This window comes from Nerophis ophidion, linkage group LG20, assembly GCF_033978795.1.
Source record: "Nerophis ophidion isolate RoL-2023_Sa linkage group LG20, RoL_Noph_v1.0, whole genome shotgun sequence".
Taxonomy (NCBI): domain Eukaryota; kingdom Metazoa; phylum Chordata; class Actinopteri; order Syngnathiformes; family Syngnathidae; genus Nerophis; species Nerophis ophidion.
In genome coordinates this window covers 11,102,767-11,119,026 of record NC_084630.1, presented here as the reverse complement: position 1 = coordinate 11,119,026, position 16,260 = coordinate 11,102,767, and the positions used below count along the sequence as shown (strand labels likewise).

General features: G+C 41.9%; 1 protein-coding gene across 2 annotated transcripts; it reads left to right on the top strand.

The window, feature by feature from the left end:
- The first annotated feature begins 1,214 nt into the window (after nt 1-1,214).
- LOC133538725 (fibroblast growth factor 20-like) lies at nt 1,215-15,589 on the top strand. 2 transcript variants are annotated; one of them, XM_061880453.1, is made up of 4 exons: nt 1,215-1,376; nt 1,446-1,748; nt 14,338-14,441; nt 14,521-15,589. In XM_061880453.1, exons 1-4 carry the CDS (start codon nt 1,370-1,372, stop codon nt 14,764-14,766), a joined length of 660 nt encoding a protein of 219 aa, XP_061736437.1. In that variant the 5' UTR covers nt 1,215-1,369; the 3' UTR covers nt 14,767-15,589. The 2 variants fall into 2 exon arrangements, with proteins under 2 accessions (XP_061736437.1, XP_061736436.1); XM_061880452.1 differs by having other exon boundaries at nt 1,215-1,748.
- Nucleotides 15,590-16,260: the final 671 nt, after the last annotated feature.

The window sequence follows — 16,260 nt, the reverse complement described above, 5'->3', positions numbered from 1 at the left end:
CCAGCGTCATCTCACAAGACCCTCCGGTACCGTGAATGTCATTTAAGTGACGTCTTGGTGAAGATTGATGATCACTAATTTTTAGGTCTATTTTTTTTAAAAGCCTGCCTCGAGATCGACTGACACACCCCCCGCGGTCGACTGGTAGCTCGCGATTGACGTAATGGGCACCCATTACAATCCCTCAGAAAGCTAGCGTGCACATCACTTGTGCACGCCAGCTTTCCGAGACTCTTATTTTGTTAGCGCAGGCAGCATGAAGCAGGGCTTTTATTGTGAAGATAGGAAATGTGCAGTCGGCCTTTAGAGTTTTGACGGAAGGAACGGCGCGAAAGTCTGTTGAAATAAAAAGTGTTTCTCGCCTTCCTCTCTGTCATTTTTTCATAATAATGAACTGGCAGCAGCCAGCGTCATCTCACAAGACCCTCGGGTGCCGTGAATGTCAATCAAGCAAGCGACGGAATTTGCCGCAATGTTTTTCTTGTAAAGTGTATGGAAGCTGGATGAATTAGATGCCAAAAACCAACCACTTTCATGTGGTATTGTACAGAAAGGACAACTTTTTTTTCTCCTCCATTTGAAAATGTGGGCGTTATCATCATTACTGTCTGATTCCAATCAATGCAAGTCATCAGAATCAGGTAATACACCAACTTATATTCTTGTTTTCGTGAAAGAAAGACATCTATATGTGTTACACATGCTTGTATTATCATTAAACACATTTAACTTGTTTACAAAAATGGCTCTTTCATAAATAAATACATATAAATGATATATATAAATGAGGTAGATCCCCTCGAGTTGGTCAATTGAAAAGTAGCTCGCCTGCTGAAAAAGTGTGGGCACCCCTGCAGTAGGCATTTAATGCTGTTTTTGCACACACACACACACACATGGTAATTGCTTTAAAAATATGTATAATTTTTGGTGGTGTTGTTGTTGTTCTAAAAGCACATTGGCATCAAAATGCGCATGGAAGAGTCGCATGAGTGAGTGAGTGAGTGAGTGAGTGAGTGAGTGGCCCCCCTTTGAGGGGCAGTGCAGTAATGCGCCATAGAGGAGGGGATCAGGGCTCATTTGCATAAATAAAAAAAAGGCAACCGGGGTGCGTTATAAAGACATAGGCTGCTACATGCGCTCCATTCCGCTGCAGGGAGAGAGCAGGAAGCGTTGCATGCATAAAAGTGAATTAAGGAGGAGGAGGAGGAGAGAGAGAGAGAGAGAGAGAGAGAGAGAGAGAGAGAGAGAGAGAGAGAGAGAGAGGGAGGAACATCCTCTAACGTGCAGCGGAGCAAAGAGGAGTATCCCAGGGAAGAGGGGAGAGGACTCACCGAGGTGATGCGCTGGAGAGGAGCTTTTCTGCAGGATGCGAGGTGCTGATTGAACTTTTCTTTTGAAAAACAAAAAACAAACAAAAAAACACGTTTGCACTGTGATGGCAGCTGCAGCTGAGGTTGGGATCTTCAGCGGATTTCTGGACAGCTTCGCCTCCACGGGGGGCGCTCGTTTCGTTCTCCCCCCGGCCGGCGCGGTGGACTACAACTCGGCCAGCGGACTCGTGATGATGGGGGGCTCGGCGGGGCAGCACCTGATGTCGTCCGAACGCCTGTCCCGGAGCTTAGCGGACCTCAGCCACCTGAAGGGGATTCTGCGGCGGCGGCAGCTCTACTGCAGGACGGGCTTCCACCTGGAGATCCACCCCGATGGCACCGTGCAGGGAACCAGGAAGGACCACAGCAGATTCGGTAAACATAAAGGCATTGTCATCTATAGAAGTCTGATGTGTCAGAAGTTGGAATGCATTATAGTTTTGGGGGAAAATCTACTCCCAAGGTGGCCAAACTGGTAAAAATCATGGCATGATAACCTAAAAATAAAGACAACTTCAGAGTGTTTTCTTTGTTTAAAAATAGCATGTTCTGAAAATATACAAATAATATTGTTGTTGATTTTTACGCTTACACGGGCAGCACGGTGAAACAGGGTTTAGAGCAGTGGTTCTCAAATGGGGGTACTTGAAGGTATGCCGAGAGGTACCTGAGATTTTTAAAAAATATTCAAAAAAAAAAGCAACAATTCAAAAATCCATCCATCCCCCATCCATTTTCTACCGCTTATTCCCTTTTGGGGTCGCGGGGGGCGCTGGCGCCTATCTCAGCTACAATCGGGCGGAAGGCGGGGTACACCCTGGACAAGTCGCCACCTCATCGCAGGGCCAACACAGATAGACAGACAACTTTCACACTCACATTCACACACTAGGGCCAATTTTAGTGTTGCCAATCAACCTATCCCCAGGTGCATGTCTTTAGAAGTGGGAGGAAGCCGGAGTACCCGGAGGGAACCCACGCATTCACGGGGAGAACATGCAAACTCCACACAGAAAGATCCCGAGCCTGGATTTGAACTTCACGGTGGCAGAGGGGTTAGTGCGTCTGCCTCACAATACGAAGTTCCTGCAGTCCTGGGTTCACTTTGTGACTTCAATAATAAATGTCAGTGCCCTATTAGCATTTTTTTCCCATAGTTTGAGTGGATTTATTTTGGAAAACCTTGTTACATTGTTTAATGCATGCAGCGGGGCATCAAAACAAAATGAGGCATAATAATGTGTTCATTCCACGACAGTATATATCGGTATCGGTTGATATCGGAATCGGTAATTAAGAGTTAGACAATATTGGATTATCGGAAATCTGTAATCATGAGCATTAAAGTTCATCCATAGTGTCATTAATCTGCATGACACATCCCATGTCATGTTAATGACAGGCTCAAGTCACTCTTACGTTAACACCTTCAGAATAAAGTGTTACTTTGTCTTGGTTAAGTGACAAAGTCATGTTAAAAAAATTGCCTATCATTTATACTAAAGGGAGAAAAAAAAAATCACATGATCTTATCAACTGAGGATGTAGACTATTTTACAATAGGTGGCCGGTGGCATGAGGAGCTGGAAAAATCTATTTGACCAGAAAATGACCACCGTATTTTCCGGCCCATAGGGCGCATTGGATTATAAGGCGCACTGCCAATGAATGGTCTATTTCCAATCTTTTTCCATATATAAGGCGCACCAGATTATAAGGCGCATTAAAGGAGTCATATTATGAGTGATATTTCTTTCTAAAAGTAAAACACTTCCTTGTGGTCTACACAACATGTAATGGTGGTTCTTTGGTCAAAATGTTGCATGGATGATGTTTTACAGATCATCGTCAAGCCGCTTTCTGACAGTCGCTTCAAGATGCGCCGTTTTTTGGGCGGTCTTATTTACGTGGTTCACCTTCGACGGCGTCTTCTCCACGCCATCTTTGTTGTAGCGGTGTAGCGTGCAAGGACGGGAGTGGAAGAAGTGTCAAAAGATGGAGCTAAATGTTTTAATGACATTCAGACTTTACTTCCATCAATAACGGAGCAGCATCTCCTCATCCAGAAACAACAACAACGCCGGAAATCTGTCATCGCAGGGCCAACACAGATAGACAGACACCATTCACACTCACATTCACACACTAGGGCCAATTTTTTTTTTTTGTGTTGCCAATCAACCTATCCCCAGGTGCATGTCTTTGGAAGTGGGAGGAAGCCGGAGTACCCGGAGGGAACCCACGCATTCACGGGGAGAACATGCAAACTCCACACAGAAAGATCTTGAGCCTAGGGTTGAACCCAGGACTGCAGGACCTTCGTATTGTGAGGCAGACACACTAACCCCTCTGCCACCGTGAAGCCAATACAAAAATCCTTTATAAATATATCTATTGAATAATACTTTGGGCTTCACGGTGGCAGAGGGGTTAGTGCGTCTGCCTCACAATACGAAGGTCCTGCAGTTTTGGGTTCAAATCCCAGGCTCGGGATCTTTCTGTGTGGAGTTTGCATGTTCTCCCCGTGAATGCGTGGGTTCCCTCCGGGCACTCCGGCTTCCTCCCACTTCCAAAGACATGCACCTGGGGAAAAATCTACTCCCAAGGTGGCCAAACTGGTAAAAATCATGGCATGATAACCTAAAAATAAAGACAACTTCAGAGTGTTTTCTTTGTTTAAAAATAGAACAAGCATGTTCTGAAAATATACAAATAATATTGTTGTTGATTTTTACACTTATATGGGCAGCACGGTGAAACAGGGGTTGGAGCAGTGGTTCTCAAATGGGGGTACTTGAAGGTATGCCGAGGGGTACCTGAGATTTTTAAAAAATATTCCAAAAAAAAAGCAACAATTCAAAAATCCTTTATAAATATATCTATTGAATAATACTTTGGGCTTCACGGTGGCAGAGGGGTTAGTGCGTCTGCCTCACAATACGAAGGTCCTGCAGTCTTGGGTTCAAATCCCAGGCTCGGGATCTTTCTGTGTGGAGTTTGCATGTTCTCCCCGTGAATGCGTGGGTTCCCTCCGGGTACTCCGGCTTCCTCCCACTTCCAAAGACATGCACCTGGGGATAGGTTGATTGGCAACACTAAATTGGCCCTAGTGTGTGAATGTGAGTGTGAATGTTGTCTGTCTATCTGTGTTGGCCCTGCGATGAGGGGGCGATTTGTCCAGGGTGTAGCTTGCCTTCCACCCGATTGTAGCTGAAATAGGCACCAGCGCCCCCCGCAAACCCAAAAGGGGAATAAGCGGTAGAAAATGGATGGATGAATAAATGAAAATTAAGTCGGTAAGTTTTTCAGCGTCGACAAATCTTCATGTGCATTTAGTGTTCACAGCTCGATTTTTTTGTGGACATGTTCCATAAATATTGATGTTAAAGATTTCTTTTTTTGGGAATAAATGTTTAGAATGAAGTTGATGAATCCAGATGGATCTCTATTACAATCCCCAAAGAGGGCACTTTAAGTTGATGATTACTTCTAAGTGTAGGAATTGTTATTTATACTTGAATCACTTGTTTATTTTTTTAACAAGTTTTTAGTTATTTTTATATCATTTTTTTCCAAATAGTTCAAGAAAGACCACTACAAATGAGCAATATTTTGCACTGTTATACAATTTAATAAATCAGAAACTGATGAAATAGTGCTGTATTTTACTTCTGTATCTCTTTTTTACAACCAAAAATGCTTTGTTCTGATTAGGGGGTACTTGAATTAAAAACATGTTCACAGGTGGTACATCACTGAAAAAAGGTTGAGAACCACTGGGTTAGGGCATGTGGTTTTCAACCTTTTTTCAGTGATGTACCCCCTGTGAACATTTTTTTTAATTCAAGTACCCCCTAATCAGAAAAAAAGGTTTTTTTGGTTGAACAATAAGAGTTAAAGAAGTAAAATACAGCACTTTGTCATCAGTTTCTGATTTATTAAAATGTATAACAGTGCAAAATATTGCTCATTTGTAGTAGTCTTTCTTGAACTATTTGGAAAAAAAGATATTACAAAAACTAAAAACTTGTTGAAAAATAAACAAGTGATTTAATTATAAATTAAGATTTCTACACATAAAAGTAATCATCAACTTAAAGTGCCCTCTTTGGGGATTGTAATAGAGATCCATTTCTTCACAAAAAAGTGAATCTATAACATCAATATTTATGGAACATGTCCACAAAAAATCTAGCTGTCAACACTGAATATTGCTTTGTTGTATTTTGAACTTACATTCATATTAGGTTGAAGTATTATTCAATAAATATATTTATAAAGGATTTTTTAATTGTTGCTATTTTTTTAATATTAAAAAAAAAAATTCACATACCCCTTGGCATACCTTCAAGTACCCCCGGGGGTACGCGTACCCCCATTTGAGAACCACTGGGTTAGAGCATCTGCCTCATACAAAGGTATTGAGTTCAATCCCGGGCTCGAGATCAAGAATGTTAAAATATTATCTAAACGGTGGACATTTATCTATGAAAATATGAAGAAGGTGCTAGTAGTGTGTTTAACACCAAAGCAACAGGAAGGAGATCCTGCAGAAGTCCGCTGTCCAAAGTAAATGCTGTACATTATTATTACTGTACATTACTTCATAAAGGGCAGCATGGTGGGAGAAGGGGTTACGGCATGTGCCTCGCAATACGAAAGTCCTGGGTTCAATCCCGGGCTCTGGATCTTTCTGTGTGGAGTTTGCATGTTTTCTCCGGGTACTCCGGCTTCCTCCCACCTCCAAAGACATGCACCTGGGGATAAGTTGATTGGCAACACTAAATGGTCCCTAATTTGTGAATGTGAGTGTGAATGTTGTCTGTCTATCTGTGTTGGCCCTGCGATGAGGTAGCGACTTGTCCAGGGTGTATCCCGCCTTCCACCCGTATGCAGCTGAGAATGCAGCACCCCCCGCAACCCCGAAAGGGACAAGCGGTAGAAAATGGATGGATGGATGGATGGATGGTTAACAGTATTCTATCTTCATTTGTCGTAGTTTATACATTATGAATAAATGATGTGATAATGTTCGTCGGTGAAATAGATCTCTAAATGGTGTTAATTCTTAATCTATCGAGATAAAAATAAACTATCAAAATCAAATTACTGGATGGTATTTACGTAGTTTACTCATTTTCCTCACTAACATAATGGGTTCTATTCTGCACACATGTAACATATAGAACAGGGGTCGGGAACTTTTTTGGCTGACAGAGCCATGAAAGCCAAAGATTTTAAAATGTATTTCCGTAAGAGCCATATAATCTTTTTTAACACTGAATACAACTAAATGCATGCATTTTTAGGTAATACCAACATTTTTAGAGTACAATAAGTCTCTTAATCTTTTCAATAACATTGTTATTCTGAAGTTATCAATAATAAATAAAATACTTCATACCAATAATGCGACTTCTTGAACAGGTGCGGTACAAAAACGGATGGATGGATTAAAATGCATGAGAATGATTTATATTTTGAACATTATTTTTAACACTGTGATTACCAGCGGAATTAGTCATTACTTATCATGTTAAGCGATGTCAATTAAGATTCATCTGAGAGCCAGATGCACTCATCACATCAGGCTTGAGAGCCATAGGTTCCCTACCACTGATCTAGAAAGATACAAAAAATTGCTATAGCGACATCCGGTGGACACTTTTAGAACAGCAGTTTTTTTCATTCAAGGATTTCAGCTCATTTTTGTACTTAGCAAACTCATCCCGGGGTCCGGACAGAACCTGTTTGTGGGCCTGACCCGGCCCGCAGACCGTATGTTTGACACCCCTGACCTAACTAGATGAGGCAATTCCTGAAGGAATTGCGTGTGAATGCTCCAATGCTGAAGTTGAACTGAAAAATCCTGGAATTTCTTTTTTTTGAATTGTTGAAGTGGAGTCACAATTCCCAAACAGGCTGGATATTTTTAAGTTGGAGCAGGTTGAAACAGATGAAAAATGTAGGGGTTGTGGAACTTTGAAGAATGTCCCATTGATTTCAATGGTAATTTCCCCAACATTTGGGAATTTCGGGAAAAGCGGGAACTTTTGAAAATGGTAAAAAACTTGAATGTTCTGAATTGTTAGTGCTGGAATTGTTTTAATCCGTCAAGAAATGTTGAAGTGGTAACATGTTGAATTGAGAAATGGTATTACGGAAATCCTGGAATTTCGGGAAAACCGGAAATGTTTCCAGTTTAGAAAAAAACTTCATTTTTTTTGTCCTAATTAAGAGGAATGTTTTGATGGTGGAACGGTTGACATTAGTTGAAAAATGTGAAATGAGTAGTTGCCAGAAAAAAAGAGTGGGAATAGGGCTTTGGAAAACCAGGAATTATGGAAAATCCTAGAATTATTTTGAACTTGGAAAAAGAGTAGTTTGAATTTCCAGGATGGTGAAATGTGTTGAACGTGGAAATGGTGGAAGTTTCAAAAACAGCCAGTTCATTTTGAATGGGAAAAATGTCTCGGAAATCCTGAAATTCGGGGAAATCTGGGAAATTTTGGAATTAGTCATGGGACAGCCCGCGATCCCCGAACAGGCTGAACAGTTTGAAGTTGGAATGGTTTCGAATCGGGTTAAAAATGTGGAAGGTAGACCGCCCCAAAATCTGGAGAAGAAGAAGAAGAAGTTGAATAACAAAAATATATGAATTTTGGTGTAGAAAACCATATTGATTGATTGATACTTTTATTAGTAGATTGCACAGTTCAGTACATATTCCGTACAATTGACCACTAAATGGTAACACCCGAATAAGTTTTTCAACTTGTTTAAGTCGGGGTCCACGTTAATCAATTCATGGTTATATGTGTGAGTGCTTTGGAGCATTCACACAACAAGACCCAACAATAAAATTAAACCCAGGGGAGAATTTACTCTAGCTACTCTGCAACATACTGCAAACTCTTTTTTTGAAACAACTCACATTATAACGTGGTGCAGTTGTACGCCAATGCAAATGCAAAACATTTTAATGTGACAGCACCGGATGTTCAGCACTAAATTGGTTTTGGGGCCACATTTCCAGAAAACTACTAAGTACCAGGGAGGCCGGACTTCTCCCTTCATTATTTGTCTTATTTTCAACATTCCAATCAATTTCCTTCATTGACTGCTGTTTTTCTGTTGTATTGTCTTGTTGTAATTATTATTGTAACTTTGTCTTTTTCAAGACCTGACAAAGACAAAGTTACAATAATAATTAAAGCTGCAAGCAGCGTTGGTCGGGTCCGCCTTTGGCTGCTGCCCCCGAGACCCACGGCCGGATAAGCGTTAGGAGACGCCTTCGAGCCACTATTTTGAGAATCTAATGCACTGTGAAAGTAATGCAGTTGTTGTATTGAAGTGAAAATATCAAACTTCCTGTTGATTTTTGCTAAAGTATGTTAATTATTAAAATGTAGGTCTAAATGAGACCTACATAGTGTTTTTTGTTTCATGTCTCTCTGACATTCCTACCGGAAGTTACAAGCAGTTTTGTCTGTGTTTTCTTCCTAGGAGCAGTTTGTCCGTGTTGTATTCCTAGGGGGGCGGTAGAGCGCAATTTTGAGTTTTGAGGTTAGGTTTTTTTCATCAGATCGCAATTTTTGCATGACCTGATGTGTGTGTCAAGTTTGGTGAGTTTAGAAGCATTTTAAATATATTTTAAATATAAAAATATAATTCACTTTAAGGGGGTCAAATTACAGCTCAAAGAGGCAAAAATGACATTTTTTAGGAGACTTTGCGCAGGGGTTCTTTGAAGGCGCGTAAAATCAAAACCTGAGAACGTATCAAAACTCTGTTCTATACTTTTAATCAGAAGGGTTCAATCTCTCTCCTGTGCGAGTTTGAAGCCAAAAAAACAAACGCACTCAGAGGAGATAATGTTTGAAGAAAGGTGACCGGTTTTTACAAAACTTTTGTTTTGAAGGGGGGATTGCAAACTTCCTGTTGATTTTTGTTGGGGGTTGTCAATCTATGAAATGTAGGTCTAAACGAGACCTACATAGAGGTTTTTGTTTCATGTCTCTCTGACATTCTTATCGGAAGTTACAAGCAATTTTGTAAGCAATTTTGTCTGTGTTTTCTTCCTTGGAGCAGTTTTTTCAGTGTTTTATTCAAAAATAGCGCTAGAGCGCAATTTTGAGTTTTGGGGTTTGGTTTTTTTCATTAGATCGCAATATTCGCCAGTCCTTATGTGTGCGCCAAGTTTGGTGACTTTTGAAGCATTTTAAAGGGGTCAAATTACAGCGCAAAGAGGCAAAAATTGCATTTTTTGCGAAAATTCTATTTTGAAGGGGTTTTTGCCAACTTCCTGTAGATTTTTGCTGAAAGAAGGGAGTGTATGAAAATTGGGTCTAAGTCAGACCTACATAGGAGTTTTTGTTTCATGTCGCTATGACATTCCTAACAGAAGTTACATGCAGTTTTGTCTGTAATTTTTTCCTAGGGGGCGCTAGTGCGCAATTTTCATTTTGGGGGATTGGTTGCTTAATATGTTGGGAAGGTTTGCTATACCGACGTGTGTGTCAAATTTGGTGAGTTTTGAAGCATGTTAAGGGGGTCAAATTACAGCGCGTAGGTGCGGAATAATAATAAAACACAGCAGTTTCAATAGGGTCCTTGGCCCGTGGCAAAGGACTCCTGTGGAGTCCTTTGCCACGGGCCTGCGGACCCTAATTACAACAAGACAATACAACAGAACAAAAGCAGTTATACCACAACAGGTAAAAATAATTTAGAACGATTAAGTAATAATTCAATTTAAAAAGCAAGTACATTGCCCAAGAGAACTGGTTTCTCGATCTTTTAAAACGGACTTAAACTCCCCCAAAGTGATCTATTCCGGTAGCCTCAGATCTTTCTGGATGTCAGTCCATGACCAGGGAGCAGCATAACTGAGGGCTTCCCGAGAACCAGCGTCCTTTTTTTTTTGGTCTATTTCGTCAGAGTTGTTTATAAAGACCTTTCAGCAAAAAAAAATGTGAGTCTCTCACAAGTCTTTCTGAACTGAACTCGCGGGCCACCAGTTGATTAGCTCGGATGATGAAAAACTGAGGACCTAAAATGGAACCTTGAAGAACTATACAATCATCAAATAAGTCGAACAGGAACACCTTAATAACATAAATCACATTAGAAAAAACGATTAGTAACTGCCAAAAAGATGAAGACTTGAAGAACTCCCCAGTTATGTAAATCACACATTTGTACCCCAGTGTTATCTGTTTACGAGCAAGGCAAAAATGTTGATGCATTGATATGCCGATGTGTTTACAGTGGTCCAAGTTCCTCTACATAACATAACTCTACAAAAACATCAATCAATCAATGTTTACTTATATAGCCCTAAATCACTAGTGTCTCAAAGGGCTGCACAAACCACCACGACATCCTCGGTAGGCCCACATAAGGGCAAGGAAAACTCACACCCAGTGGGACGTCGGTGACAATGATGACAATGAGAACCTTGGAGAGGACGAAAGCAATGGATGTCGAGCGGGTCTAACATGATACTGTGAAAGTTCAATCCACAATGGATCCAACACAGTCGCGAGAGTCCAGTCCAAAGCGGATTCAACACAGCAGCGAGAGTCCCGTTCACAGCGGAGCCAGCAGGAAACCATCCCAAGCGGAGGCGGATCAGCAGCGCAGAGATGTCCCCAGCCGATACACAGGCAAGCAGTACATGGCCACCGGATCGGACCGGACCCCCTCCACAAGGGAGAGTGGGACATAGAAGAAAAAGAAAAGAAACGGCAGATCAACTGGTCTAAAAAGGGAGTCTATTTAAAGGTTAGAGTATACAAATGAGTTTTAAGGTGAGACTTAAATGCTTCTACTGAGGTGGCATCTCGAACTGTTACCGGGAGGGCATTCCAGAGTACTGGAGCCCGAACGGAAAACGCTCTATAGCCCGCAGACCTTTTTTGGGCTTTGGGAATCACTAAAACATCCGGGAGTCTGGATATGGTGCTCTTCCCGGACCGGATTTGGACCCCGGGCCGCCAGTTAAATAGCCCTGTATTAGATTGTGCAAAGAGTTAAGGTCAATGCAAAATCTGATGCGGCCCCTGCATATGCAAGTACTAATAATAGGCCTAAATGTAGCAAGTTATCACTGCGATGACAGCTGTTGCGACATACGGTCAGTAATAGGGGTACAGCAGGAGACCTAATCATTCAAAGTACACTAGAGCTAAGGCCAAAAAGGTATAGGGACGTCTCCAAGCTATAAAAAGTCAAGGGTGCAAAACACTTTTTTCCCCCCCCTGCACTATATTTTGTTTGCACGTTGAAAACCTTTCATGATATACAAGGGTTCTTAAAATGATCAAAAGCCTTATCATGCACATCAAAGTAGCCGTGTGGAAATTTATTTAGGTGCAAGCTCCGAGGCAATAACTCTTCTGGCATTTGATTAATTTTCTCTGAGATCCAAAAGTGACTTCATTGCCGAGACCATTCCAGATCTGTAACGTCACCTTACAGAGGTTTAGAGTCCTGCTGGGTGCAATGAAGGATAGGATATACTGTATTTATCCCGCAAATGGAGAAATGATGTGGTTGCAGTGCAGATAGAAAAATAAAAATAAGAAAACACATGATAACTAGATGGAAATTAAAGAACACAAAGGACATAAAAGACATTAAAAGAGCTTCACACCAATAATCCCCTCAATCCCCCCTTCCAAAACGGATTAACTCGCTGGAATATCAATCAATCAATCAATCAATGTTTACTTATATAGCCCTAAATCACTAGTGTCTCAAAGGGCTGCACAAACCACTACGACATCCTCGGTAGGCCCACATAAGGGCAAGGAAAACTCACACCCAGTGGGACGTCGGTGACAATGATGACTATGAGAACCTTGGAGAGGAGGAAAGCAATGGATGTCGAGCGGGTCTAACATGATACTGTGAAAGTTCAATCCATAATGGATCCAACACAGTCGCGAGAGTCCAGTCCAAAGCGGATCCAACACAGCAGCAAGAGTCCCTTTCACAGCGGAGCCAGCAGGAAACCATCCCAAGCGGAGGCGGATCAGCAGCGCAGAGATGTCCCCAGCCGATACACAGGCGAGCAGTACATGGCCACCGGATCGGACCGGACCCTCTCCACAAGGGAGAGTGGGACATAGAAGACAAAGAAAAGAAACGGCAGATCAACTGGTCTAAAAATATAACGACAATATAACATACATCCATAAACGTGCAAAAGAGCAATATATTTATCGGTACATTAATCTATTTATTTATATCTGCACATTATGGCTCTTTTGGAGGGGGTCCGGTCCGATCCGGTGGCCATGTACTGCTTGCCTGTGTATCGGCTGGGGACATCTCTGCGCTGCTGATCCGCCTCCGCTTGGGATGGTTTCCTGCTGGCTCCGCTGTGAACGGGACTCTCGCTGCTGTGTTGGATCCGCTTTGGACTGGACTCTCGCGACTGTGTTGGATCCATTATGGATTGAACTTTCACAGTATCATGTTAGACCCGCTCGACATCTATCGCTTTCGTCCTCTCCAAGGTTCTCATAGTCATCATTGTCACCGACGTCCCACTGGGTCATTATTGTCACCGATGTCCCACTGGGTGTGAGTTTTCCTTGCCCTTATGTGGGCCTACCGAGGATGTCGTAGTGGTTTGTGCAGCCCTTTGAGACACTAGTGATTTAGGGCTATATAAGTAAACATTGATTGATTGATTGATTATCCTCCACAACAATGAGCTAATACAACAACATTTTGTTCTTATCTGTACTGTAAAGTTCAAATTTGAATGTCCAAGTGGAACCATTTCTACATACAGCTACAAAGGTAAAACACAACGATAAACCAAATAATTAGCCATAAGTGATACTTATTGCACACATACAATTGCACCATAGACCAACAACAAAACAAAAACATCAATCCAGCACTGACATACACCAAGGTGGCCTCTGTAGTGCTCCACACCATCATCTGCTGGGGTGGGGGGACCAGAGACAGGAACAGACCCAACAAAGCAAATAAGAGAGCCAACTCCATCCCAGGCTGCCCACTATAGATCTCCGCCATTGTGCAGTTTGCGGGGCTGAGCCCTGCTTGCCAACACTCCCGATTTTCCAGATGACTCCAGAATTTCAGTGCTTCTTGCGAAAATCTCCCGGGGCAACCATTCTCCCTATTTCTACCCGGACAACAAGGCACTGCCTTTAGCGTCCTCTCTCACCTGAAAAGGAGACCATTACATATGTCTCCGTTCTCCATAGGTTTATCTATAACCCGTACATTTTAATTTCCCCTCGGGGATTAATAAAGTATGTCTGATTCTGATTCTGATAAAGTAGGCGGGCGCAGAGCTATTTCTCAGCGTGTGTTTATTCCAGCCGGCACGTTAGTACACTGACACACAACATCCGGATTCCCATTATGCATTGCTTCAAAACCACGGCAAGTAGTAATGTCCAAAAAAACATAACAGAGACGAAGCAGAAAAGAAAGAAGAAGAGACATGGCGACGACGGGTAAGAAGAAGAAGTACGCTTGCAAGTTCCAAAATGATTGGAAAAAAAATCTTTTTTGTAGATCAGACTTCTCCATTGAACACGGTGGCCGAACGGATATACTCATTGATGAACGGATTATTTATATATTTATATACTCAGCCCCCCTACACTGCCCACATCTCCCGAATTCGGAGGTCTCAAGGTTGGCAAGCATGGGCTGAGCTGGAATCCATCCAGGGAGTCCAAAGTCTCCAATACATGCTCATTCAGCCGGGGCCCCCGTCCCCTTCCTCCACATCTCAGACTGAGACTTAGACAAACTTTAATGTTCAGATTTAATGATCCACATCTCCTCTGGTCTCCTCGCCACGTGGACTCCCGTCTGGCAGAGTGCCAGCAGCTGGTCTCCAGTACAAACATGGCCATGTATCCTCTGATATCTGATTCTGACTTACAGTGTGTTCATGTGTACCCAGGTATTCTGGAGTTCATCAGTCTGGCTGTGGGACTGGTCAGCATCAGAGGTGTGGACAGTGGCCTCTACCTCGCCATGAACAGCAAGGGAGAACTGTATGGCTCGGTGAGTTGATGACTTCCCCAATGACATTAGTCCCAGAGTCACATCCGTCGTTAAACCGACTTGTCTTTCCTCCTGGCAGGAGAAGCTGTCGGCAGAAAGCGTTTTCCGAGAGCAATTCGAAGAGAACTGGTACAACACCTACTCCTCCAACATTTACAGGCACGGGGAAAAAGGAGCGTTTTACTTCGTCGCACTTAATAAAGACGGCACGAGGCGGGACGGCACCAGATCGCGGCGGCATCAGAGATTCACGCACTTCCTGCCGAGGCCTGTGGATCCGGACCGAGTACCAGAACTATACAGGGATATACTGGGCCAGAGCTGAAGCTTAACCGACTGAACGGTCAAAGACTGCTCCTTTTTTTTTTTAGCGGGCAATGGATGATCCAAAAGTGATCACAAGAAATGCACCAGATCCAAATCCCGAATTGCTGGTGGGATAAACGACCCTCGTCGAACCAGTTTTACCAGGGAGTTGGACGGAAAAGCACCAGGGATCTTCTACGGATGATGCAACAGAAACAGAACCCCCCCCCCCCCCATCCCCATTATCCCTTTATTGGCATATGCAGTGGCGCCAGCAGCCAAGGCGGATTTCCCTCGAGTCTCCGACTACCTGCTTGTCCAAATCTGCATGTTTAAGTGAACAAAGACAAAATGATTAACAAGCAGCCGCTTTGCCTTTTCTGTTTCGTTGTAGGCTCTTTTCGGTGATGCTAAACGCTTACAAGGCTGCTAAGTCAAACCACAGTATTGCTGGTTTACAGGCAAAAAAAAAAAAAAAAAATAGGTAGTTTTATGCACTGAAAAGCAGCCACGTTTGCTCTGTACGGCGCTGAATGCTGATGCAAATTTTTTTTTTTTTATTAAGGAATAAGAGAAAAAGAGGACTTTTTCTGTGGCGGATGTGTTCCCGTCTACTGAACTCTCTTCTGTAGGACCCAGTGAAGGAAGGGTGTTGTTTTTTCACTGGATGCAGTTAAATGATGAGCACAGGATTGACAAGGACTGCACAGACCTGTTGACGGATTTTAATCTTATTTATGATGCGCTCATTCCTGGGACGCGCGGTATATTTATTTCATATATTTATTTATTTTGAGAATATATTTTTACAGGTATGACACAAAATAAACCGAAAAACATGACAGGTTTCCCCGTTGTTTTAATTTGTGTGCGTCATTTGCTATTCTAGCTGTCTAAAGAAATGTGTGCATTTCTAAATTGTGTCAAGTTTTTTTTGGTGTGAAAACGGGACCCCGCCATCCGCCCCCGAGTGCGGCTAGGATAGGCTCCAGCCCCTCCCCACCACCCCAAAAAGGAGAAGCGGAGGATGGACGGAACACCAATTACTATTTGTCTCACAAAAAATGGAGCTACAAAATATAGTATTGTACTATGGATATACGCATAAATTACTTGTTATTTTTTTGGGGGATATAAAAAAGTAAATACAATGCGAAGGGCTACCAGTTTGATACACACTTAAAAAAATTGCCAGAAATAGCCAATTTGCTTAATTTACCTTTAATAAATCTCTCTCTCTATCCCTCTTTATATATATATATATATATATATATATATATATATATATATATATATATATACATACATATATATACATATATATACACATATATACATACATATATATACATACATATATATACATATATACGTATATACATATACATACATATATACATATACAAATATATACATATATATATACATATACATATATACATACATATATATATATACATATATACATATATATACATACATAAATATATACATACATAAATATATACATATA